General features: G+C 41.4%; 1 protein-coding gene across 1 annotated transcript in view; it reads right to left on the reverse strand.

Annotated features, from left to right (window-relative positions):
• The window catches only part of LOC139387576 (piezo-type mechanosensitive ion channel component 2), a 291,891-nt gene that overhangs the window by 43,897 nt on the left and 223,817 nt on the right, over positions 1 to 24,177 (reverse strand). Inside the window, exons 32-41 of the mRNA XM_071133907.1 lie at positions 17,384 to 17,473; positions 16,562 to 16,725; positions 16,105 to 16,203; positions 14,858 to 14,964; positions 14,535 to 14,633; positions 12,697 to 12,817; positions 11,585 to 11,650; positions 11,148 to 11,314; positions 8,527 to 8,732; positions 7,393 to 7,569 (exon numbers count right to left, since the gene is read on the reverse strand). Coding sequence (XP_070990008.1) covers positions 7,393 to 7,569; positions 8,527 to 8,732; positions 11,148 to 11,314; positions 11,585 to 11,650; positions 12,697 to 12,817; positions 14,535 to 14,633; positions 14,858 to 14,964; positions 16,105 to 16,203; positions 16,562 to 16,725; positions 17,384 to 17,473 — 1,296 coding nt within the window. The remainder of the gene's footprint in view (positions 1 to 7,392; positions 7,570 to 8,526; positions 8,733 to 11,147; positions 11,315 to 11,584; positions 11,651 to 12,696; positions 12,818 to 14,534; positions 14,634 to 14,857; positions 14,965 to 16,104; positions 16,204 to 16,561; positions 16,726 to 17,383; positions 17,474 to 24,177) is intronic.

Below are 24,177 nucleotides of genomic sequence, written 5' to 3' on the forward strand. Positions count from 1 at the left end.
GTATTCAGGTGACACTCACTCAACAGCCCAATGTACCATTGTGTAGTTTTAGAGGTGGAAAAAATATTTACTGTAGTTTGAGTGCTTTTATGTGTTTTGAGGAAACAGAAACAACATTTACAAGGATGACTGACAAACCACATGTGATGATGAAGTGATAAATATAGCTGCGAGGAGCAATGAACGGGGTTCACAAGATGACAAAAAAGGACACAGAAAACAGTTGGATAAGAACGTTCCTACAGGATGGAGTGCTTGCTATCTTCCTTTACGTGCAATTAGTGAAACCATTACCATGTTTATCCCTCAATACCACAAGGAAGCAAGTGCTAGTGCTAGTAGGTTGGTTAGTGTGGTTGACTTTGAATGCAGAAACTAATCATTCTAAAATTAATTTAGAAGCCAAATGATCAAATCAAATTTTATTGGTTACATACACATGGTTCGCAGATGTTAATGCGAGTGTAGCCGAAATGCTTGTGCTTCTAGTTCCGACAGTGCAGCAGTATCTAACATGTATCTACTAATTCCACAACAACTCCCTAATACACACAAATCTGAGTAAGGAATGGATTAAGAATATATACATATAAATATATGGATGAGCAATGACAGAGCGGCATAGGCAAGACGCAATTGGTATAAAATACAGTATATACATATGAGATGAGTAACGCAAGATATGTAAACATTATTGAAGTGGCATTATTAAAGTGCCCAATGATTTCAAGTCTGTACGTAGGCAGCAGCCTCTCTGTGGCTGTTTAACAGTCTGAAGGCCTTGAGATAGAAGCTGTTTTTCAGTCTCTCGGTCCCAGCTTTGATGCACCTGTACTGACCTCGCCTTCTGGATGATAGCGGGGTGAACAGGCAGTGGCTCGGGTGGTTGTTGTCCTTGATGATCTTTATGGCCTTCCTGTGACATCGGGTGCTGTAGATGTCCTGGAGGGCAGGTAGTTTGCCTCCGGTGATGCGTTGTGCAGACCGCACCACCCTCTGGGGTGGTCGTGAGTGGTGTAGTTGCTGTACCAGGTGGTGATACAGCCCGACAGGATGTTCTCAATTGTGCATTTGTAAGTTTGTGAGGGTTTTAGGTGAGAAGCCACATTTGTTCAGCCTCCTGAGGTTGAAGAGACGCTGCTGCGCCTTCTTCACCACACTGTTTGTGTGGGTGGACCATTTCAGTTTGTCCGTGATGTGTACGCCAAGGAACTTAAAACTTTCCACCTCCTCCACTGCTGTCCCGTCGATGTGGATAGGAGGTTGCTCCCTCTGCTGTTTCTTGAAATCCACAAACATTTCCTTTGTTTTGTTGATGTTGAGAGAGAGTTGGTTTTGCTGAGACCACACTCCGAGTGGAGTCTATATACCAAAACTGGAGTCAGTCCTTCATGAGAAGAAGATTGTAAAAGTATTTTCTAGCATTAGCATATGTGCTAACATGCATCTATAGATACAGTGCAGCCATATTTTAATGCAATAACCCCCCCAAAAAACATTAATGAGCCTAAATACAAAATCTGGAGTGAATCTGATATATGGTTAATGAGGAGAAGATGATTGCAGATGACTTTGAGCATTAGAGTTACAAATTCAAAGAATTTGTTGTTAATAGTTTCCTTGTTCTTTTCAGATATCAATACCATATTCCTCTTAGGGACGTCCATGATAGCGATAACAAGTTTATAGAGCATTGTGTTTTGTACAAATCCTTCCCTAAATTCTAGCCCTCACTTCAATCTGGTAATGAATGGTGTGGCTGTTGAACAAATTGAGGAGATTAATTACTTGGTGTTACCTTAAATTGTAAACTGTCATGGTCAACACATGGTTGTAAATGGTCAGATTCAATGGTTGTAAAGATGGGGAGAGGTATGTCCGAGGTAAAGAGATGCTCTGTTTTGTTTGACAACACATTCCTCAAGGAAAGTGCTGCAGGCTCTAGTTTTATGTGATTATTGTCCAGTCGTGTGGTCGAGTGGTACAGGCTCTAGTTTTATGTTATCTTGAATATTGTCCAGTCGTGTGGTGGAGTGGTACAGGCTCTAGTTTTATGTTATCTTGATTATTGTCCAGTCGTGTGGTGGAGTGGTGCAGGCTCTAGTTTTATGTTATCTTGATTATTGTCCAGTCGTGTGGTGGAGTGGTGCAGGCTCTAGTTTTATGTTATCTTGAATATTGTCCAGTCGTGTGGTGGAGTGGTACAGGCTCTAGTTTTATGTTATCTTGATTATTGTCCAGTCGTGTGGTGGAGTGGTGCAGGCTCTAGTTTTATGTTATCTTGATTATTGTCCAGTCGTGTGGTGGAGTGGTACAGGCTCTAGTTTTATGTTATCTTGAATATTGTCCAGTCGTGTGGTGGAGTGGTGCAGGCTCTAGTTTTATGTTATCTTGATTATTGTCCAGTCGTGTGGTGGAGTGGTGCAGGCTCTAGTTTTATGTTATCTTGAATATTGTCCAGTCGTGTGGTGGAGTGGTGCAGGCTCTAGTTTTATGTTATCTTGAATATTGTCCAGTCGTGTGGTGGAGTGGTACAGGCTCTAGTTTTATGTTATCTTGAATATTGTCCAGTCGTGTGGTGGAGTGGTGCAGGCTCTAGTTTTATGTTATCTTGAATATTGTCCAGTCGTGTGGTCGAATGCTGCAAGAATCAGTGAACCACCTAACTGAGGAACTCAATTTAACCTTGCGCAATTCCCCTGATGCAGTCCCACCCCTAAAAACTAAAAACATTTGTCATTATAAACTAGCTCCCTGGTATACAGAAAATACCCGAGCTCTGAAGCAAGCTTCCAGAAAATTGGAATGGAAATGGCGCCACACCAAACTGGAAGTCTTCCGACTAGCTTGGAAAGACAGTACCGTGCAGTATCGAAGAGCCCTCACTGCTGCTCGAATCACCCTATTTTTCCAACTTAATTGAGAAGAATAAGAACAATCCAAAATGTATCTTTGATACTGTCGCAAGCTAACTTAAAAGCAGCATTCCCCAAGAGAGGATGGCTTTCACTTCAGCAGTGAAGTGACAGTGAAGTGACACATTGATGAACATAGTCATGGCCTCTAAACCTTCAAGCTGCATACTGGATCTTCTATTACAACTAAACTACTGAAAGAGCTGCTTCATGTGCTTGGCCCTCCTTTGTTGAACATAATAAACCTCAGTGCCACTTTTGATACCAAACATAATGTTAACTTTCACTGCTATGCATTTCGATGAAACATGGTGAAGCCCCAAAATTGCCCTCACTGGAAGCCTGTGTTGCAGACATAAGGAAGTGTATGGCGGCACATTTTTTACTTTAAACTCGGACAAAACAGAGATACTAGTTCTAGGTCCCAAGAAACAAAGAGATCTTCTGTTGGATCTGACAACTAATCGTGATGGTTGTACAGTCGTCTAATATCAAACTGTGAAGGACCTCGGCGTTACTCTGGACCCCGATCTCTCTTTTGAAGAACATATCAAGACTGTTTCAAGGACAGCTTTTTTCCATCTACGTAACATTTCAAAAATCTGAAACTTTCTGTCCAAAATTGATGCAGAAAAATGTATCCACGCTTTTGTCACTTCTAGATTAGACGACTGCAATGTTCTACTTTCCGACGACCCGGATAAAGCACTAAATAAACTAAGCAAACAGCTGGAGGCAGGTCTTTCTCCTATAGAGCTCCATTTTTAGGAACTGGTCTGCCCATCCATGTGAGAGACGCAGACTTGGTCTCGACCTTTAAGTCTTTATTGAAGACTCATCTCTTCAGTAGGTCCTATGATTGAGTGTAGTCTGGCCCAGTGGTATGAAGGTGAACGGAAAGGCTCTGGAGCAACAAACCGCCCTTGCTGTCTCTGCCTGGCTGGTTCCCCTCTCTCCACTGGGATTCTCTGCCTCTAACCCTTTTACAGGGGCTGAGTCACTGGCTCACTGGTGCTCCTCCATGCCGTCCCTAGAAGGGGTGTGTCACTTGAGTGGGTTGAATCACTGACGTGGTCTTTCTGTCTGGGTTGGCGCCCCCCCTTGGGTTGTGCCGTGGTGGAGATCTTTGTGGGCTATACTCGGCCTTGTCTCAGGATGGTAAGTTGGTGGTTGAAGATATCCCTCTAGTGCTGTGGGAGCTGTGCTTTGGCAAAGTGGGTGGGGTTACATCCTACCCGGTTGGCCCTGTATCGTCGAACGGGATCACAGTGTCTCCAGACCCCTCCTGTCTCAGCCTCCAGCATTTATGCTGCAATAGTTTATGTGTTGGGGGGCTAGGGTCAGTCTGTTAAATCTGAAGTATTTCTCCTGTCTTATCCAGTGTCCTGTGTGAATTTAAGTATGCTCCCTCTAACTCTCTCTCCATCTCTTTCGCCCTCTCTTTCTCTCTCGGAGGACCTGAGCCCTAGGACCATGCCTCAGACTACCTGGCCTAATGACACCTTGCTGTCCCAAGTCCACCTGGTCGTGTTGCTGCTCCAGTTTCAACTGTTTTGCCGCCTGCGGCTATGGAACCCTGATCTGTTCACTGAACGTGCTACCTTGTCCCGGACCTGCTGTTTTCGACTCTCTCTCTCTACCGCACCTGCTGTCTCTAACTCTGAATGATCGAGTATGAAAAGCCAACTGTCATTCACTCCTGAGTTGCTGACCTGTTGCACCCTCTACAACCACTGTGATGATTATTATTTGACCCTGCTGGTCATCTATGAATGTTTGAACATCTTGACCATGTACTGTTATAATCTCAGAAGAGGACTGGCCACCCCTCAGAGCCTGGTTCCTCTCTAGGTTTCTTCCTAGGTTCTGGCCTTTCTAGGGAGTTTTTCCTAGCCACCCCTCAGAGCCTGGTTCCTCTCTAGGTTTCTTCCTAGGTTCTGGCCTTTCTATGGAGTTTTTCCTAGCCACTGTTTCTACATCTGCATTGCTTGCTGCATTGCTTGCTGTTTGGGGTTTTAGGCTGGGTTTCTTTACAGCACTTTGTGACATCAGCTGATGTAAGAAGGGCTTTATAAATAGATCTGATTGATTGATTGACTGTATCTAAGAAGGTGAATTCCAGGAGAACCAGACAGCTATTCTCTTCAAATCATTGGTTGTCTACACGGCCTAACCAAGCTGGGAGCGTCAACACGGCTGTTAAGCTTCCTGAGAAAATTACTCTAAGAACGAGTTCAAGGAACAGACAACCAAGAGAAAGGAAAACGTGACATCATGTGGACAATCAGACGACTTACACCCGGTAACGGAGGAGAAGCCGCCATCGGAGTAGAAGGTCGTCGGCTAAACCTCCTAAGCGGAACTCGGTCCACGAAGAAAAAGAGATACCCAACAGAGACTTTCAACAAGTAAATACGTTCATTATAATTCTGACCCATAAGAGCGGCAGTTCGGGGTGTTAGGGCTAAAACTAAGCATAGTTTAAAATATGTTTGTTTTTTTAAAGACAATTGAGACGTGGATTGTTTGTGGCACTCAGAGGGTGAATATTTAAGTGCCTTTGAATGAGGCATGGTATTAGGTGCCAGGGGCACCGGTTTGAATATGTGTAAAAAACTGCAACGCTGCAGCATTCTTCAGGCTCAACAATTTCCTGTGTGCATCAGAATGGTCCACCACCCAAAGGACATCCAGCCAACTTGACACAACTGTGGGAAGCATTGGAGTCAACATGGACCAGCATCCCTGTGGAATGCTTTCGACACCTTGTAGAGTCCAAGCGCCGACGAATTGAGACTGTTGTGTTAGGGCTAAAACTAAGCATAGTTTACAAATGTATCCAAGTGTGCTTTTCTCTCGTGCACTCTCTCTCTCTCTCCCTCTCTCTTTCTAAATCCCCATCTTGTGTAACACGTGTCATATCATGTTGGTCCACTAGGGACCGGTTTGTTGTACTAAGTTCTAATCAATAGCCAGACTGTGTGTTTGTTTATCTTATATTATCACTTAGCTTGTTAGTAAATAAATAATCAACTCAATTGGTGTGATGAGGAATGATTTAGTGAGACCCAGATTTGTGCAGATTTACGAATTATGCGACGTTCAGAATGAGACTGATTAGGAAATTAATTAATTAGTGACTGCTAGGAAATCGATATTCTGATATTCTTTAAGTTCATTTGGGAAACGGTAACTCATTAACTTCTCTAGGGTAGCATTCGGAATTTTGGATGAAAAGCATGCCCAAATTAAACGGCCTGCTACTCGGGCCCAGAAGATATGATATGCATATAACTCGTCGATTTGGATAGAAACACTCTAAAGTTTCCAACACTGTTAAAATAGTGTCTGTGAGTATAACAGAACTGATTTAGCAGGCGAAAACCTGAGAAAAATCCATTCAGGAAGTAGTTTTTTTGTTGGTTTTGTAGTTTTCTATTCAATGCCATTACAGTATCCATTGACTTAGGACTCCATTTGCAGTTCCTATGCCTTCCACTAGATGTCAACAGTCTATAGAAATCGTTTCAGGCTTGTAGTCTTATAAATGATGGAGTAAGACCAGTCTGAAAGAGTGGACCCTATCGTGTTGCAGAGCTTTTTCATGCGCAAGTGCATTTCTTATTTACCTTTTATATTGACGACGTTATTGTCCGGTTGAAATATTATAGATCATTTAGGCTAAAAAACAACCTGAGGATTGAATATAAACATCGTTTGACATGTTTCTATGAACTTTACGGATACAATTTGGATTTTTTTGTCTGATTGTTTTGACTGCGTTTGAGCCTGTGAATTACTGAAGAAAACGCGCTAACAAGGTTTTTGGATATAAAGAGACTTCATCGAACAAAAGGAACATTTATTGAGTAAATGAATGTCTTCTGATTGCCACCATATGAAGATCATCAAAGGTAAGGGATTCATTTTATCTCTATTTCTGAGTTTTGTAACGCTTCTGCTTTGCTGGTTACTGTTTGTAATTATTTGTCAACTGGGCTATGTTCTGGGCTAGGTATGTTCTGGCCTAGGTATGCTTTCACCAAAAAGCATTTTATAAATATGACACTGTGGTTGGTTTAACAAGAAGTTCATCTTTAAACCTATGTAAATATGTTTTGTTTTCTGAATTTTTATAATGAGTATTTCTGTAATTGAATTTGGCACTCTGCAACCTCACTGGATGTTGGACAGATGCTAGGGTCCCACGTACCCTAGAGAGGTTAAACAAACTTTTCCCATGGTGCCCCAGCATACTGAGTTCATGGTTCCCTGATTAATTTGATCACGTAATTATAAACATAGTTAATTATTCGATGAATAGCATTTGTCACATGAATAATACTAACATCACGACAGAAGGAAGAGGAGGATGAGAAAGGAGTGGAGGGGATGAGGAGGTGGAAGAAGAAAGTGACAAAGAGGATGGAAGAGGAGGTGAAGGAGAAAGAGGAAGATTTCAGCTTGGACCAGGCACCTGGACACTTGGCTGCTGCTGCTGTCAGTTGATTTGGAGGCGTCCAGGCCGTAGATCTTACGGAGTTTTGGCCGGGCACGTTCACTGGTTTTGGGAATGGGAACGTCTGACGGCATTCCGTCCAGCTCGTCCAGCGTGTCTTGGCGGGAGAACAGCATGGTGGCCTCAGTGTAGGCACTGACGCGATAAAGGGATGGAGAGATGAGGAATAAATGAGTGGAATGACACAATGGTTACAACATGGCTTCCACATGACACAGCTAAAGATTTGGAACTTCCATTTGGAAGTTTCCAAATGGTAGTGGTGATGTGATTTCTCATCGCTCATGCTGAAGATACTGATCAAGCCCTAGAATTAGATATAGAATGAAATAATAGGATATCTCCAGCACACTCCACAGTCTTTTATTCTGCTTTTTATTACTACTTGTTATTTGTAGACTTTTGTTTTTGGCGTTTGATTCTTGATTGATATTTTTATTGTACTGCATTGTTGAGGAGAGTCAGCAAGTAATCATTTCTCTGTACTGTGTGCATCTGACCAATAAACTTTGATTTTATGCTCAAAACCGACACCCCAACTCGAGCACTCCGTTCTGCCGCCTCAGGTCTTTTGGCCCTCCCACCCCAACGGGAGGTCAGCTCCCGCTCAGCCCAGTCCAAGCTCTTCTCTGTCCTGGAACCCCAATGGTAGGTCCAGCTTCCCCCTGAAGCTAGGACAGCAGAGTCTCTGCCCATCTTTCCAAAAACATCTGAAACCCAATCTCTTCAAACTGTATGTTAAATAATCCCCCTTCTCACCTCAACCCCCACAGCACTAAACCCCCCCCCCAATCTCTGACTCTACTGACCCCCACAGCACTAAACCAGGACTTGACACCCCCCAGCTATGACTCTACTGACCCCCACAGCACTTAACCAGGACTTGACCCCCTCCCCCTAGCTCTGACTCTACTAATAGCTACGATATGGAGGTAAAATGTACTTTCTATCCCTGTGATATGTGGTTGTCCCACCTAATCATCTTAAGATGAATGAACTGACTGTAAGTTATTCAGGATAAGAGCATCTGCTAAATGACTAACATGTAAAATGTACATTTGATTCAAATTATTACACGTACGAAACACTTACCTAGATATGCTGTCTCGTGATGCCAACGATGCCATGCTGTCCTGGCTCTCCATGCGATAGTCGCCTCTCCTCCTGTGGACCCTGTGAGACCCCCCCGACGCACTGTCCTCCTCACTGAGCCGGTCCAGGCTGGACCCCCGAGACATGCTCATACGCATCTGCTTCTGGTAGAACACATGGATACTCTCTCTGGACGGGACGTTGCCCTGCAGGGGGAGGTTAGATCAGGATAGTCATTTAATCTCGGTTTTGTTTTCTAGTTTGCTATATTTCAAAGTCAAAAAATGTAATCTAACTATTTAAAGAGTGTTTATGTAAGACAAGATACTCAAAGGGGCAGCAGGTAGCCTAGTGGTTAGAGCGTTGGACTAGTAACCGAAAGGTTGCAAGATTGAACCCCCGAGCTGACAAGGTACAAATCTGTTGTTCTGCCCCTGAAAGAGGCAGTTAACCCCACTGTTCCCAGGGCCGTTATTGAAAATAAGAATTTGTTCTTAACTGACTTGCCTAGTTAAATAAAGATAAAAGAGAGTGACATAAATGTGTATATATATATATATAGAGAGAGAGTGACATAAATATGTATATATAGAGAGAGAGTGACATAAATATGTATATATAGAGAGAGAGTGACATACATATGTATATATATAGAGAGAGAGTGACATACATGTGTATATATAGAGAGAGAGTGACATAAATATGTATATATAGAGAGAGAGAGTGACATAAATATGTATATATAGAGAGAGAGAGTGACATAAATATGTATATATAGAGAGAGAGTGACATAAATATGTATATACAGTGCCTTGCGAAAGTATTCGGCCCCCTTGAACTTTGCGACCTTTTGCCACATTTCAGGCTTCAAACATAAAGATATAAAACTGTATTTTTTTGTGAAGAATCAACAACAAGTGGAACACAATCATGAAGTGGAACGACATTTATTGGATATTTAAAACTTTTTTAACAAATCAAAATCTGAAAAATTGGGCGTGCAAAATTATTCAGCCCCCTTAAGTTAATACTTTGTAGCGCCACCTTTTGCTGCGATTACAGCTGTAAGTCGCTTGGGGTATGTCTCTATCAGTTTTGCACATCGAGAGACTGACATTTTTTCCCATTCCTCCTTGCAAAACAGCTCGAGCTCAGTGAGGTTGGATGGAGAGCATTTGTGAACAGCAGTTTTCAGTTCTTTCCACAGATTCTCGATTGGATTCAGGTCTGGACTTTGACTTGGCCATTCTAACACCTGGATATGTTTATTTTTGAACCATTCCATTGTAGATTTTGCTTTATGTTTTGGATCATTGTCTTGTTGGAAGACAAATCTCCGTCCCAGTCTCAGGTCTTTTGCAGACTCCATCAGGTTTTCTTCCAGAATGGTCCTGTATTTGGCTCCATCTTCCCATCAATTTTAACCATCTTCCCTGTCCCTGCTGAAGAAAAGCAGGCCCAAACCATGATGCTGCCACCACCATGTTTGACAGTGGGGATAGTGTGTTCAGGGTAATGAGCTGTGTTGCTTTTACGCCAAACATAACGTTTTGCATTGTTGCCAAATTGTTCAATTTTGGTTTCATCTGACCAGAGCACCTTCTTCCACATGTTTGGTGTGTCTCCCAGGGGTCTTGTGGCAAACTTTAAACAACACTTTTTATGAATATCTTTAAGAAATGGCTTTCTTCTTGCCACTCTTCCATAAAGGCCAGATTTGTGCAATATATGACTGATTGTTGTCCTATGGACAGAGTCTCCCACCTCAGCTGTAGATCTCTGCAGTTCATCCAGAGTGATCATGGGCCTCTTGGCTGCATCTCTGATCAGTCTTCTCCTTGTATGAGCTGAAAGTTTAGAGGGATGGCCAGGTCTTGGTAGATTTGCAGTGGTCTGATACTCCTTCCATTTCAATATTATCGCTTGCACAGTGCTCCTTGGGATGTTTAAAGCTTGGGAAATCTTTTTGTATCCAAATCCGGCTTTATACTTCTTCACAACAGTATCTCGGACCTGCCTGGTGTGTTCCTTGTTCTTCATGATGCTCTCTGCGCTTTTAACGGACCTCTGAGACTATCACAGTGCAGGTGCATTTATACGGAGACTTGATTACACACAGGTGGATTGTATTTATCATCATTAGTCATTTAGGTCAACATTGGATCATTCAGAGATCCTCACTGAACTTCTGGAGAGAGTTTGCTGCACTGAAAGTAAAGGGGCTGAATAATTTTGCACGCCCAATTTTTCAGTTTTTGATTTGTTAAAAAAGTTTGAAATATCCAATAAATGTCGTTCCACTTCATGATTGTGTCCCACTTGTTGTTGATTCTTCACAAAAAAATACAGTTTTATATCTTTTTGTTTGAAGCCTGAAATGTGGCAAAAGGTCGCAAAGTTCAAGGGGGCCGAATACTTTCGCAAGGCACTGTATATAGAGAGAGTGACATAAATATGTATATATAGAGAGAGAGTGACATAAATGTGTATATATAGAGAGAGAGTGACATAAATGTGTATATATATAGAGAGAGAGTGACATAAATGTGTATATATAGAGAGAGAGAGAGAGAGAGTGACATAAATGTGTATATATAGAGAGAGAGTGACAGCAGCAGTACCTTTTTGACCTCTCTAGTGAGCATGCATCTCTCAATGCGCAGCACGGTGGAGATGTCTATGTGTTCTCTACACACGTTGTTCATCCACTTGGTGAAGCTCTCCACCGTGGTCTGGAACAACACCCAGGTGAACTTGATGATGTTGAACACTCGCTTCAAGACGTTGTCTGGTGGGACGTAGGAAAGATAATATTTACATTGTTTTTTTTGCAGACAATCTTATCCAAAGTGGCATCAGCGCACTCAACTAAACTAGCTAAAACAGCCATGATCCAGATCATTGTCATTACGATCATAGATTCGGAGTAAACTATAGTAAGAACCTATGATATATATACTATATATAGAATCAATATCACGACTGGTGGTTGTCTCTCCGTGTAAGTGCTGGTGTATATACATATACTACAGTATTTGAAAGGGTCTGTGACACCCACCTGGTCCGTCAGACTTCTTCTCCTGTGTTCCCTCCTGATCTTCCTCCATCTCTATAGTCACATGACCTGCACAGAATAACACAACAAAACAATAATTTACAGAAAATAACACAACAAAAAATAACTTAGAGAGAATAACACAAAACAATAATTTACAGTAAATAATGCAATAAGTTAGAGAGAATAAAACAACAATATATATATATATATATATATATTTTTTTTTTCCAGGTAAGTTGACTGAGAACACATTCTCATTTATAGCAACAACCTGAGGAATAGTTACAGGGGAGAGGAGGTGGGATGAATGAGCCAATTGTAAACTGGGGATGATTAGGTGACCATGATGGTTTGAAGGCCAGATTGGGAATTTAGCTAGGACACCGGGGTTCACACCCCTACTCTTATGATAAGTACCATGGGATCTTTAGCAACCATAGAGAGTCAGGACACCCATTTAACATCCCATCCAAAAGACAGCACCCTGCACAGGGCAATGTCCCCAATCACTGCCCTGGGGCAATTTTTTTTAGACCAGAAGAAAGGGTGCCTCCTACTGGGTCTCCAACACCACTTCTAGCATCATCTGGTCTCCCATCCAGGGGCCAACCAGGACCAACCCTGCTTAGCTTCAGAAACAAGCCAGCAGTGGAATGCTGAGTGATATGCTGCTGGCCACGTTACAGAGAATAACACAACAAAATAATAACTTTCAGAGAATAACATAACAAAACAATACTTCCAGTAGACTTGGTTTATAATGAGTGAGTGTGAGAACTCTTGGGGTAGTCGTCAGGGATGTCCTATCTCACCCCTGCTTTTCTCTTTCACAACCAAGCCTTACATTATCTACATGAATTAAGAGGTGGTGAATCAAGCGTAAAGGGATCTTGTAAAATAACGATGCTTTTGAATCATCACAGATTAAAGACGGATCCTTCCGTTAGAACTAAGGAAGTAGCATGAGCCCTCAGAGGTTGTAAGAACAGAATGATGCGTTGATCTATTCTCGTGATCTTCTTCTGAAACTGGGCTATGTTGTCAAAGGATGTATGCTGATGATTTTCTTTATATCGGTGACTCTGTTATAATACTGATATCTCTTAACTTACCTTCCTTCTTGTCCTTCTTGTGTTTGTCTCTCTTGGTGTACCTCTTCCAGAACTTACGCTTCTCTTTGCCTCGTTCCTTCATGGCTGTCTTGGAGTCTGTTATCCAGGCATGGTAGAAAAACTGGGAGCGTACAGTACAGGAAGCACAATGTTAGTTTGGACATAAAGGAACGAATCCTGATTTGAGATCTGTGCGCTCTTAACTCTGACTTTCGCAAAATTATGTATTGAGTCATGTGTTGATACATGTAATGATTCATGTATTGATTTGTGTCGATTCGTGTATTGTTTCATGTATTGATTCACGTTGATTCATGTAATGATTCATGTATTGATTTGTGTGTTGATTCATGTATTGATTCATGTATTTTGTCGTGTTGATTCATATATTGACGACAATTTGTACAGGAAAAAAATAGTTACGCACACAGATCTCAAGGATTCAGTCCAATCAAACAGATCTCAAGGATTCAGTCCAATCAAACAGATCTCAAGGATTCAGTCCAATCAAACAGCTCTCAAGGATTCAGTCCAATCAAACAGATCTCAAGGATTCAGTCCAATCAAACAGATCTCAAGGATTCAGTCCAATCAAACAGATCTCAAGGATTCAGTCCAATCAAACAGATCTCAAGGACTCCGTCCAATCAAACAGATCTCAAGGATTCAGTCCAATCAAACAGATCTCAAGGATTCAGTCCAATCAAACAGATCTCAAGGACTCCGTCCAATCAAACAGATCTCAAGGATTCAGTCCAATCAAACAGATCTCAAGGACTCCGTCCAATCAAACAGATCTCAAGGATTCAGTCCAATCAAACAGATCTCAAGGATTCAGTCCAATCAAACAGATCTCAAGGATTCAGTCCAATCAAACAGATCTCAAGGACTCAGTCCAATCAAACAGATCTCAAGGATGCAGTCCAATCAAACAGATCTCAAGGATTCAGGCCAATCAAACAGATCTCAAGGGTTCAGTCCAATCAAACAGATCTCAAGGATTCAGTCCAATCAAACAGATCTCAAGGATTCAGGCCAATCAAACAGATCTCAAGGATTCAGTCCTATCAAACAGATCTCAAGGATTCAGGCCAATCAAAGGAGTGCTACGGTCAAGGCGGGCACACTCAGAGGCAAATAAAACAAGAGCAATAGCAAGCCAGGTGACATTTAGTTAACCCTTTAAACCACAGACAAATCAAAACAATCGAGCTCAGAGTCACAAAGACAATATGACAATTTTAGAGTGTTTTTGCTTCATCAGTACAAAAGGTAGATGCCACCTGCGATTTATGCCATTTTACACTCTTATATTGTAATTTGTAACAATGGCTTCATTGTGACTAGGCGACAATATCGAAGGCTTACTTGTAAATATATTTAACCTTGTACAATGGAGCAAACCACACCAAAATCGCAAATGTGTGATAACAACACCAATGCATTTTCTCAGATCTGTTGGTAAAAGGCTCTGCCGAGGTCATGCAAACTGCTTCAAAACAATCTATCACTTAAAACACACGACAGAAGGACCACTGTAGTTCCATCCCCATCCTGTCTGGAATATTTAGGATATTTTTTGTTTCTAAATGGATATGGTCTTGGATCGGATATGGGATGGAAAGACAGTTGGTTATAAATGCCTTGGCCTTCATTGAAACAGCAAATCTACACAAAACAGGATACAGTTGACACAGGCTGTGGTAAGAGGAGATACAGGCTGAGGACACAGGATACAGTCTACACAGGCTGTGGTAAGAGGAGATACAGGCTGAGGACACAGGATACAGTCTACACAGGCTGAGGTAAGAGGAGATGCTGAATCTGTTATTCGGTACCTTGGCTGCCCTGATTACATACTGAAGGATGGTTTTGGGCAGTTTAATGATAGATCTGGGCAGAGCTATAAGGGCTGAGGCAAACTTCCCAATAGCTCGCTGAAGAGGAGGGATAAAGGGTGGTAGGGTAGTTAGTAGAAAACACAAAGATGAAAGTGCATATCTTTTCATACACTAGTAGTGGCAACAGATAATCTGATACTAAACTAGACAATATTGACGATTGAAAGACAATGAAATATTTCACACTACAGTAATACCGGGTAACTACTTCGGTATACTGAGGAAACGTTGCCGCTGGTCTGGTCTGGTCTGGAGCTCACCTGAAATGCTGACTTCTTGGGCAGCTCTTGATCCTCTCTTTTCTCCTCCTCTTCCTCCTCTTCTTCACTGTCAGTTTCAAACAAGTAATAATCTCCACTCCTCACCACTGATGAGTAGAGAGCAAGGTGCCGTTAATATTAACTGCAGGAAAGGGTTTGAAAAGCAGGTGATGCTTTGGGGTGTTGAGAGTCTGTAAACTAGGGTAGTGTGAGGCAGCAGAGGTTGGTTTGATTCAAAACACTTGTGGGATGAAGTTGATAAGAGTAGGAAAGCAAACACAATGTTAGACACACAATATTAGCATATTAGTTTGTTTACTAAGACATGGCATAGATTGAGGTGATTTGGGGAGACCTTCAAAATAATTGTAATAGTTGAAACTGACTTATGTCCTTGAACAGAAGAGCCATAATGGGGGGGAACAGGAAGAGAGGAGGATGCTGGGTAATATATGAATGGGGTTAGGACGAGGGGTGAACTGGGTAAATCATATAATGAATGCAACGATATGACAGGGGTGATACTAAGAAATCAATTCAACACAGAAACAGGGCACCCCAGAGAACAACTGAGACACACTTCAGAGAAACGTGGGTATAGTTTTTTTTACAGCTTTTCAATGTCAATTTGAAACTCGATTTCCTTATTAAAACCTTCAAAATGTATTAAATGTGGATCGTTCTGATCAGTATTGCTCAGTTTCCCTCGTGCGGTACATATACTGGTGGTGATCGTGACTATAACAGAGACATAATCCTTCACCCTTTTACTCTTCCTAGAAAGAAAGAATGAAAAGGGAGAAGGCACTTAGCTCTGTCTAATAGAATCTTTCACAACGAGAGATTCCCTACTGTGGCCTCACCAGGACCACAACCACAAACATCACAGGCATCAGTTATTTTATTTTCTCTCATGGAAAATAGTCTATTTATGGCCCCCCATTGCCATTAGTTGAGGCATATTGTAATATTGTCTTATTTCATTCCAGCAAATCAGTACACTATCTCGTCTGTATATTTCTGATGTTTTGGGGTTCATCAATCAGTCGAACAATTAACTCATCAATCAATTAATTAATCAATCGAGGGGCCTTAAATAGAGACAGAAAAGGACTGAGGTCTGGATGGAACGTTGACGTTTGTTTTGGGTCGTCTGGAGCCCAGGTGCAGTATGGGAATCCTCTGAGAGTTCTGGTCAAGGACACAACAGTCAATCAGAGCGGAGAAAGAAGGAGGGGTCAACCTACTGGAGGCGTGGTCAACCCAAGGCCGCCACCACTGCCTTTTTTTAGTCTTGGCTGTTTCTTTCTCTTTCACTTTCTCTTTCTCTCTTTCTCGCTCTGCTCCTAAAATAAAAATGGTTTCACATGTAGATCAATTATGCTTTATATTGCAAAAAATATTTCTTCATTCAGACTTTGTGCAAGTTAAACAGTATTTCAAAAAAAATAAAATAATAATAAATAAATATATATATATATATATATATATATATATATATATCTTCATGAAGCTTTGTGACCACAACATTGTTTGCAGTAATGATGTCATAATGATTGGGATCGTATGAAAATCTATTCCAGGGTTTCATAAACTTTCCATGAGAACTAACCAACACCCAGTCTATATTGATTAGACATTCCACCTAGTTTTAACATCAGTACTCCTAGAGAGACGTTAAGAGCCTTCATCATGATACAGTACCATCATCCTCTTCCTCCTGCTCCTGTGGCTGGATGGGGTTCTCTCTGTCCCCAGATTCCTGTGGCTGGATGGGGTTCTCTCTGTCCCCAGATTCCTGGGCCAGGCTCAACATCTTTTTCTTCCCACTCTTAAACTTCTCCTGGCGCTGCTTTATACGGTCCATCCTGAGAGGGAGAGAGAAAGAGACAGAAAGATAATGAATGACAACACTCAGTTCTATCTATCAAGAGAAAGCAGACAAGGTTTCTCTCTCTTCTTCCATGTTTCTAGAACAATATTGAAAGAAAGCAAGTACTATTTGGACCATTTGGCCTGTTAGAGGCTGGATAAAGGTTAGATTAATAGATAAAGATTTAAAGGGAAGGTTAATAGATAAAGGTTTAAAGGGAAGATTAGTAGATAAAGGTTTAAAGGGAAGGTTAGTAGATAAATGCTGGATAAAGGTTAAAAGGGAAGGTTAATAGATAAAGGTTTAAAGGGAAGGTTAGTAGATAAATGCTGGATAAAGGTTAAAAGGGAAGGTTAATAGATAAAGGTTTAAAGGGAAGGTTAATAGATAAAGATTTAAAGGGAAGGTTAATAGATAAAGGTTTAAAGGGAAGGTTAATAGATAAAGGTTTAAAGGGAAGGTTAATAGATAAAGGTTTAAAGGGAAGGTTAATAGATAAAGATTTAAAGGGAAGGTTAATATATAAAGATTTAAAGGGAAGGTTAATAGATAAAGATTTAAAGGGAAGGTTAATAAGTAAAGGCTGGATAAAGGTTAATAGATAAAGGTTTAAAGGGAAGGTCCATATCAAGCAGACAGCTGTTGTGACTTACTGTCTCTTCAGCTGTTCCATAGACTTGTTCTCTTCCTCCAGTCTGGCTCTGACTGCCTTCACTATAGTAGCCTGGAACAATTCAGCTCCTCTGAAACACACACATAGATCATCACATCAAATATACATTACCATATCACAGATACATTACATTATCACAGATACATTACATTATCACAGATCCATTACATTATCACAGGTACATTACCATATCACATACATTACATTATCAAAGATGCATTACATTATCACAGGTACATTACCATATCACAGACACATTACCATATCACAGATACATTACCATACCAGAGATACATTACCATATAAGAGGTACATTACCATATCACAGGTACATTACCATATCACAGATACATGATCATCACAGTAAGACAGCGGAGTGAGAACAGTTGCAAAGAGCTTGCTGGTGTAATGGAGGTCTATGGAACCACGCTGGCGTGATGAGTAACCTGGTGTAACCTGGTGTGATGTGAGTAACCTGGTGTAATGAGTAACCTGGTGTAATGAGTAACCTGGTGTAACCTGGTGTGATGAGTAACCTGGTGTAACCTGGTGTAATGAGTAACCTGGTGTAATGAGTAACCTGGTGTGATGTGAGTAACCTGGTGTAATGAGTAACCTGGTGTAATGAGTAACCTGGTGTAACCTGGTGTGATGAGTAACCTGGTGTAACCTGGTGTAATGAATAACCCGGTGTAATGAGTAACCTGAGTGTAATGAGTAACCTGAGTGTAATGAGTAACCTGAGTGTGATGTGAGTAACCTGGTGTAACATGGTGTGATGAGTAACCTGGTGCAATGAGTAACCTGGTGTAACCTGGTATAATGAGTAACCTGGTGTAATGAGTAACCTGGTGTAATGAGTAACCTGAGTGTAATGAGTAACCTGGTGTAACCTGGTGTGATGAGTAACCTGGTGTGATGTGAGTAACCTGGTGTGATGAGTAACCTGGTGTGACCTGGGGTAATGAGTAACCTGGCGTAATGAGTAACCTGGTGTAATGTGTAACCTGGTGTAACCTGGTGTAATGAGTAACCAGGTGTAACCTGGTGTAATGAGTAACCAGGTGTAACCTGGTGTATTGAGTAACCTGGTGTGACCTGGTGTGATGAGTAACCTGAGTGTAATGAGTGATGAGTAACTTGGTGTAGCCTGGTGTGATGAGTAACCTGGTGTAACCTGGTGTGATGAGTAACCTGGTGTAATGAGTAACCTGGTGTAACCTGGTGTAATGAGTAACCTGGTGTAATGAGTAACCTGGTGTAATGAGTAACCTGGTGTGATGAGTAACCTGGTGTAACCTGGTGTAGTGAACAACCTGGTGTAACCTGGTGTAATGAGTAACCTGGTGTAACCTGGTGTAATGAGTAACCTGGTGTGATGAGTAACCTGGTGTAACCTGGTGTAATGAGTAACCTGGTGTAACCTGGTGTGATGAGTAACCTGGTGTAATGAGTAACCTAGTGTGATGAGTAACCTGGTGTAACCTGGTGTGATGAGAAACCTGGTGTAATGAGTAACCTAGTGTGATGAGTAACCTGGTGTAACCTGGTCTGATGAGTAACCTGGTGTAATGAGTAACCTGGTGTAACCTGGTGTAATGAGTAACCTGGTGTAATGAGTAACCTAGTGTAACCTGGTATAATGAGTAACCTGGTGTAACCTGGTGTAATGAGTAACCCGGTGTAATGAGTAACCTGGTGTAATGAGTAACATGGTGTAATGAGTAACCAGGTGTGATGAGTAACCTGGTGTAACCTGGTGTGATGAGTAACCAGGTGTAATGAGTAACCTGGTGTAATGAGTAATCTGGTGTAACCTGGTGTAATGAGTAACCTGGTGTAATGAGTAATCTGGTTTAACCTGGTGTAATGAGTAACCTGGTATAATGAGTAACCTGGTGTAATGAGTAATCTGGTGTGATGAGTAACCTGGTGTAATGAGTAATCTGGTGTAACCTGGTGAAATAAGTAACCTGGTGTAATGAGTAACCTGGTGTAATGAGTAATCTGGTTTAACCTGGTGTAATGAGTAACCTGGTGTAATGAGTAACCTGGTGTAATGAGTAACCTGGTGTAACCTGGTGTAATGAGTAACCTGGTATAATGAGTAACCTGGTGTAATGAGTAATCTGGTGTAATGAGTAATCTGGTGTAACCTGGTGTAATGAGTAACCTGGTATAATGAGTAACCTGGTGTAATGAGTAATCTGGTGTAATGAGTAACCTGGTGTAATGAGTAACCTGGTGTAATGAGTAACCTGGTGTAATGAGTAATCTGGTGTAACCTGGTGTAATGAGTAACCTGGTATAATGAGTAACCTGGTGTAATGAGTAACCTGGTGTAATGAGTAACCTGGTGTAATGAGTAATCTGGTGTAACCTGGTGTAATGAGTAACCTGGTGTAACCTGGTGAAATAAGTAACCTGTTGTAATGAGTAACCTGGTGTGATGAGTAACCTGGTGTAATGAGTAACCTGGTGTAACCTGGTGTAATGAGTAACCATGTGTGATGAGTAACCTGGTGTAATGAGTAAATTGGTAATCTGGTGTAACCTGGTGTAATGAGTAACCTGGTGTAATGAGTAACCTGGTGTAATGAGTAACCTGGTGTAATGAGTAACCTGGTGTAACCTGGTGTATTGCGGATCCTGGTGTAACCTGGTGTAATGAGTAACCTGGTGTAATGAGTAACCTGGTGTAATGAGTAACCTGGTGTAATGAGTAACCTGGTGTAAAGAGTAACCTGGTGTAATGAGTAACCTAGTGTGATGAGTAACCTGGTGTAACCTGGTCTGATGAGTAACCTGGTGTAATGAGTAACCTGGTGTAACCTGGTGTAATGAGTAACCTGGTGTAATGAGTAACCTAGTGTAACCTGGTATAATGAGTAACCTGGTGTAACCTGGTGTAATGAGTAACCTGGTGTGATGAGTAACCTGGTGTAATGAGTAACCTGGTGTAATGAGTAACCTGGTGTAATGAGTAACCTAGTGTAAAGAGTAACCTGGTGTAATGAGTAACCTAGTGTGATGAGTATCCTGGTGTAACCTGGTCTGATGAGTAACCTGGTGTAATGAGTAATCTGGTGTAACCTGATGTAATGAGTAACCTGGTATAATGAGTAACCTGGTGTAATGAGTAATCTGGTGTGATGAGTAACCTGGTGTAATGAGTAACCTGGTGTAATGAGTAATCTGGTGTAACCTGGTGTAATGAGTAACCTGGTGTAATGAGTAACCTGGTGTAATGAGTAACCTGGTGTAATGAGTAATCTGGTGTAGCCTGGTGTAATGAGTAACCTGGTGTAACCTGGTGAAATAAGTAACCTGTTGTAATGAGTAACCTGGTGTGATGAGTAACCTGGTGTAATGAGTAACCTGGTGTAACCTGGTGTAATGAGTAACCATGTGTGATGAGTAACCTGGTGTAATGAGTAAATTGGTAATCTGGTGTAACCTGGTGTAATGAGTAACCTGGTGTAATGAGTAACCTGGTGCAATGAGTAACCTGGTGTAATGAGTAACCTGGTGTAATGAGTAACCTGGTGTAACCTGGTGTATTGCGGATCCTGGTGTAACCTGGTGTAATGAGTAACCTGGTGTAATGAGTAACCTGGTGTAATGAGTAACCTGGTGTGATGAGTAACCTGGTGTAATGAGTAACCTGGTGTGATGAGAAACCTGGTGTAATGAGTAACCTAGTGTGATGAGTAACCTGGTGTAACCTGGTGAAATAAGTAACCTGGTGTAATGAGTAACCTGGTGTAATGAGTAATCTGGTTTAACCTGGTGTAATGAGTAACCTGGTATAATGAGTAACCTGGTGTAATGAGTAACCTGGTGTAATGAGTAATCTGGTGTAACCTGGTGAAATAAGTAACCTGGTGTAATGAGTAACCTGGTGTAATGAGTAATCTGGTTTAACCTGGTGTAATGAGTAACCTGGTATAATGAGTAACCTGGTGTAATGAGTAACCTGGTGTAATGAGTAACCTGGTGTAACCTGGTGTAATGAGTAACCTGGTATAATGAGTAACCTGGTGTAATGAGTAATCTGGTGTAATGAGTAATCTGGTGTAACCTGGTGTAATGAGTAACCTGGTATAATGAATAACCTGGTGTAATGAGTAATCTGGTGTAATGAGTAACCTGGTGTAATGAGTAACCTGGTGTAATGAGTAACCTGGTGTAATGAGTAACCTGGTGTAACCTGGTGTAATGAGTAACCTGGTATAATGAGTAACCTGGTGTAATGAGTAACCTGGTGTAATGAGTAACCTGGTGTAATGAGTAATCTATGTGTAACCTGGTGTAATGAGTAACCTGGTATAATGAGTAACCTGGTGTAATGAGTAATCTGGTGTGATGAGTATCCTGGTGTAACCTGGTCTGATGAGTAACCTGGTGTAATGAGTAATCTGGTGTAACCTGATGTAATGAGTAACCTGGTATAATGAGTAACCTGGTGTAATGAGTAATCTGGTGTGATGAGTAACCTGGTGTAATGAGTAACCTGGTGTAATGAGTAATCTGGTGTAACCTGGTGTAATGAGTAACCTGGTGTAATGAGTAACCAACCTGGTGTAATGAGTAACCTGGTGTAATGAGTAATCTGGTGTAACCTGGTGTAATGAGTAACCTGGTGTAACCTGGTGAAATAAGTAACCTGTTGTAATGAGTAACCTGGTGTGATGAGTAACCTGGTGTAATGAGTAACCTGGTGTAACCTGGTGTAATGAGTAACCATGTGTGATGAGTAACCTGGTGTAATGAGTAAATTGGTAATCTGGTGTAACCTGGTGTAATGAGTAACCTGGTGTAATGAGTAACCTGGTGCAATGAGTAACCTGGTGTAATGAGTAACCTGGTGTAATGAGTAACCTGGTGTAACCTGGTGTATTGCGGATCCTGGTGTAACCTGGTGTAATGAGTAACCTGGTGTAATGAGTAACCTGGTGTAATGAGTAACCTGGTGTGATGAGTAACCTGGTGTAATGAGTAACCTGGTGTGATGAGAAACCTGGTGTAATGAGTAACCTAGTGTGATGAGTAACCTGGTGTAACCTGGTCTGATGAGTAACCTGGTGTAATGAGTAACCTGGTGTAACCTGGTGTAATGAGTAACCTGGTGTAATGAGTAACCTAGTGTAACCTGGTATAATGAGTAACCTGGTGTAACCTGGTGTAATGAGTAACCTGGTGTAATGAGTAACATGGTGTAATGAGTAACCAGGTGTGATGAGTAACCTGGTGTAACCTGGTGTGATGAGTAACCAGGTGTAATGAGTAACTTGGTGTAATGAGTAATCTGGTGTAACCTGGTGTAATGAGTAACCTGGTGTAATGAGTAATCTGGTTTAACCTGGTGTAATGAGTAACCTGGTATAATGAGTAACCTGGTGTAATTAGTAATCTGGTGTGATGAGTAACCTGGTGTAATGAGTAATCTGGTGTAACCTGGTGAAATAAGTAACCTGGTGTAATGAGTAACCTGGTGTAATGAGTAATCTGGTTTAACCTGGTGTAATGAGTAACCTGGTATAATGAGTAACCTGGTGTAATGAGTAACCTGGTGTAATGAGTAACCTGGTGTAACCTGGTGTAATGAGTAACCTGGTATAATGAGTAACCTGGTGTAATGAGTAATCTGGTGTAATGAGTAATCTGGTGTAACCTGGTGTAATGAGTAACCTGGTATAATGAATAACCTGGTGTAATGAGTAATCTGGTGTAATGAGTAACCTGGTGTAATGAGTAACCTGGTGTAATGAGTAACCTGGTGTAATGAGTAACCTGGTGTAACCTGGTGTAATGAGTAACCTGGTATAATGAGTAACCTGGTGTAATGAGTAACCTGGTGTAATGAGTAACCTGGTGTGATGAGTAACCTGGTGTAATGAGTAACCTGGTGTAACCTGGTGTAATGAGTAACCATGTGTGATGAGTAACCTGGTGTAATGAGTAAATTGGTAATCTGGTGTAACCTGGTGTAATGAGTAACCTGGTGTAATGAGTAACCTGGTGCAATGAGTAACCTGGTGTAATGAGTAACCTGGTGTAATGAGTAACCTGGTGTAACCTGGTGTATTGCGGATCCTGGTGTAACCTGGTGTAATGAGTAACCTGGTGTAATGAGTAACCTGGTGTAATGAGTAACCTGGTGTGATGAGTAACCTGGTGTAATGAGTAACCTGGTGTGATGAGAAACCTGGTGTAATGAGTAACCTAGTGTGATGAGTAACCTGGTGTAACCTGGTCTGATGAGTAACCTGGTGTAATGAGTAACCTGGTGTAACCTGGTGTAATGAGTAACCTGGTGTAATGAGTAACCTAGTGTAACCTGGTATAATGAGTAACCTGGTGTAACCTGGTGTAATGAGTAACCTGGTGTAATGAGTAACATGGTGTAATGAGTAACCAGGTGTGATGAGTAACCTGGTGTAACCTGGTGTGATGAGTAACCAGGTGTAATGAGTAACTTGGTGTAATGAGTAATCTGGTGTAACCTGGTGTAATGAGTAACCTGGTGTAATGAGTAATCTGGTTTAACCTGGTGTAATGAGTAACCTGGTATAATGAGTAACCTGGTGTAATTAGTAATCTGGTGTGATGAGTAACCTGGTGTAATGAGTAATCTGGTGTAACCTGGTGAAATAAGTAACCTGGTGTAATGAGTAACCTGGTGTAATGAGTAATCTGGTTTAACCTGGTGTAATGAGTAACCTGGTATAATGAGTAACCTGGTGTAATGAGTAACCTGGTGTAATGAGTAAC

This window comes from Oncorhynchus clarkii, chromosome 28 (genome assembly GCF_045791955.1).
Source record: "Oncorhynchus clarkii lewisi isolate Uvic-CL-2024 chromosome 28, UVic_Ocla_1.0, whole genome shotgun sequence".
NCBI lineage: Eukaryota > Metazoa > Chordata > Actinopteri > Salmoniformes > Salmonidae > Oncorhynchus > Oncorhynchus clarkii.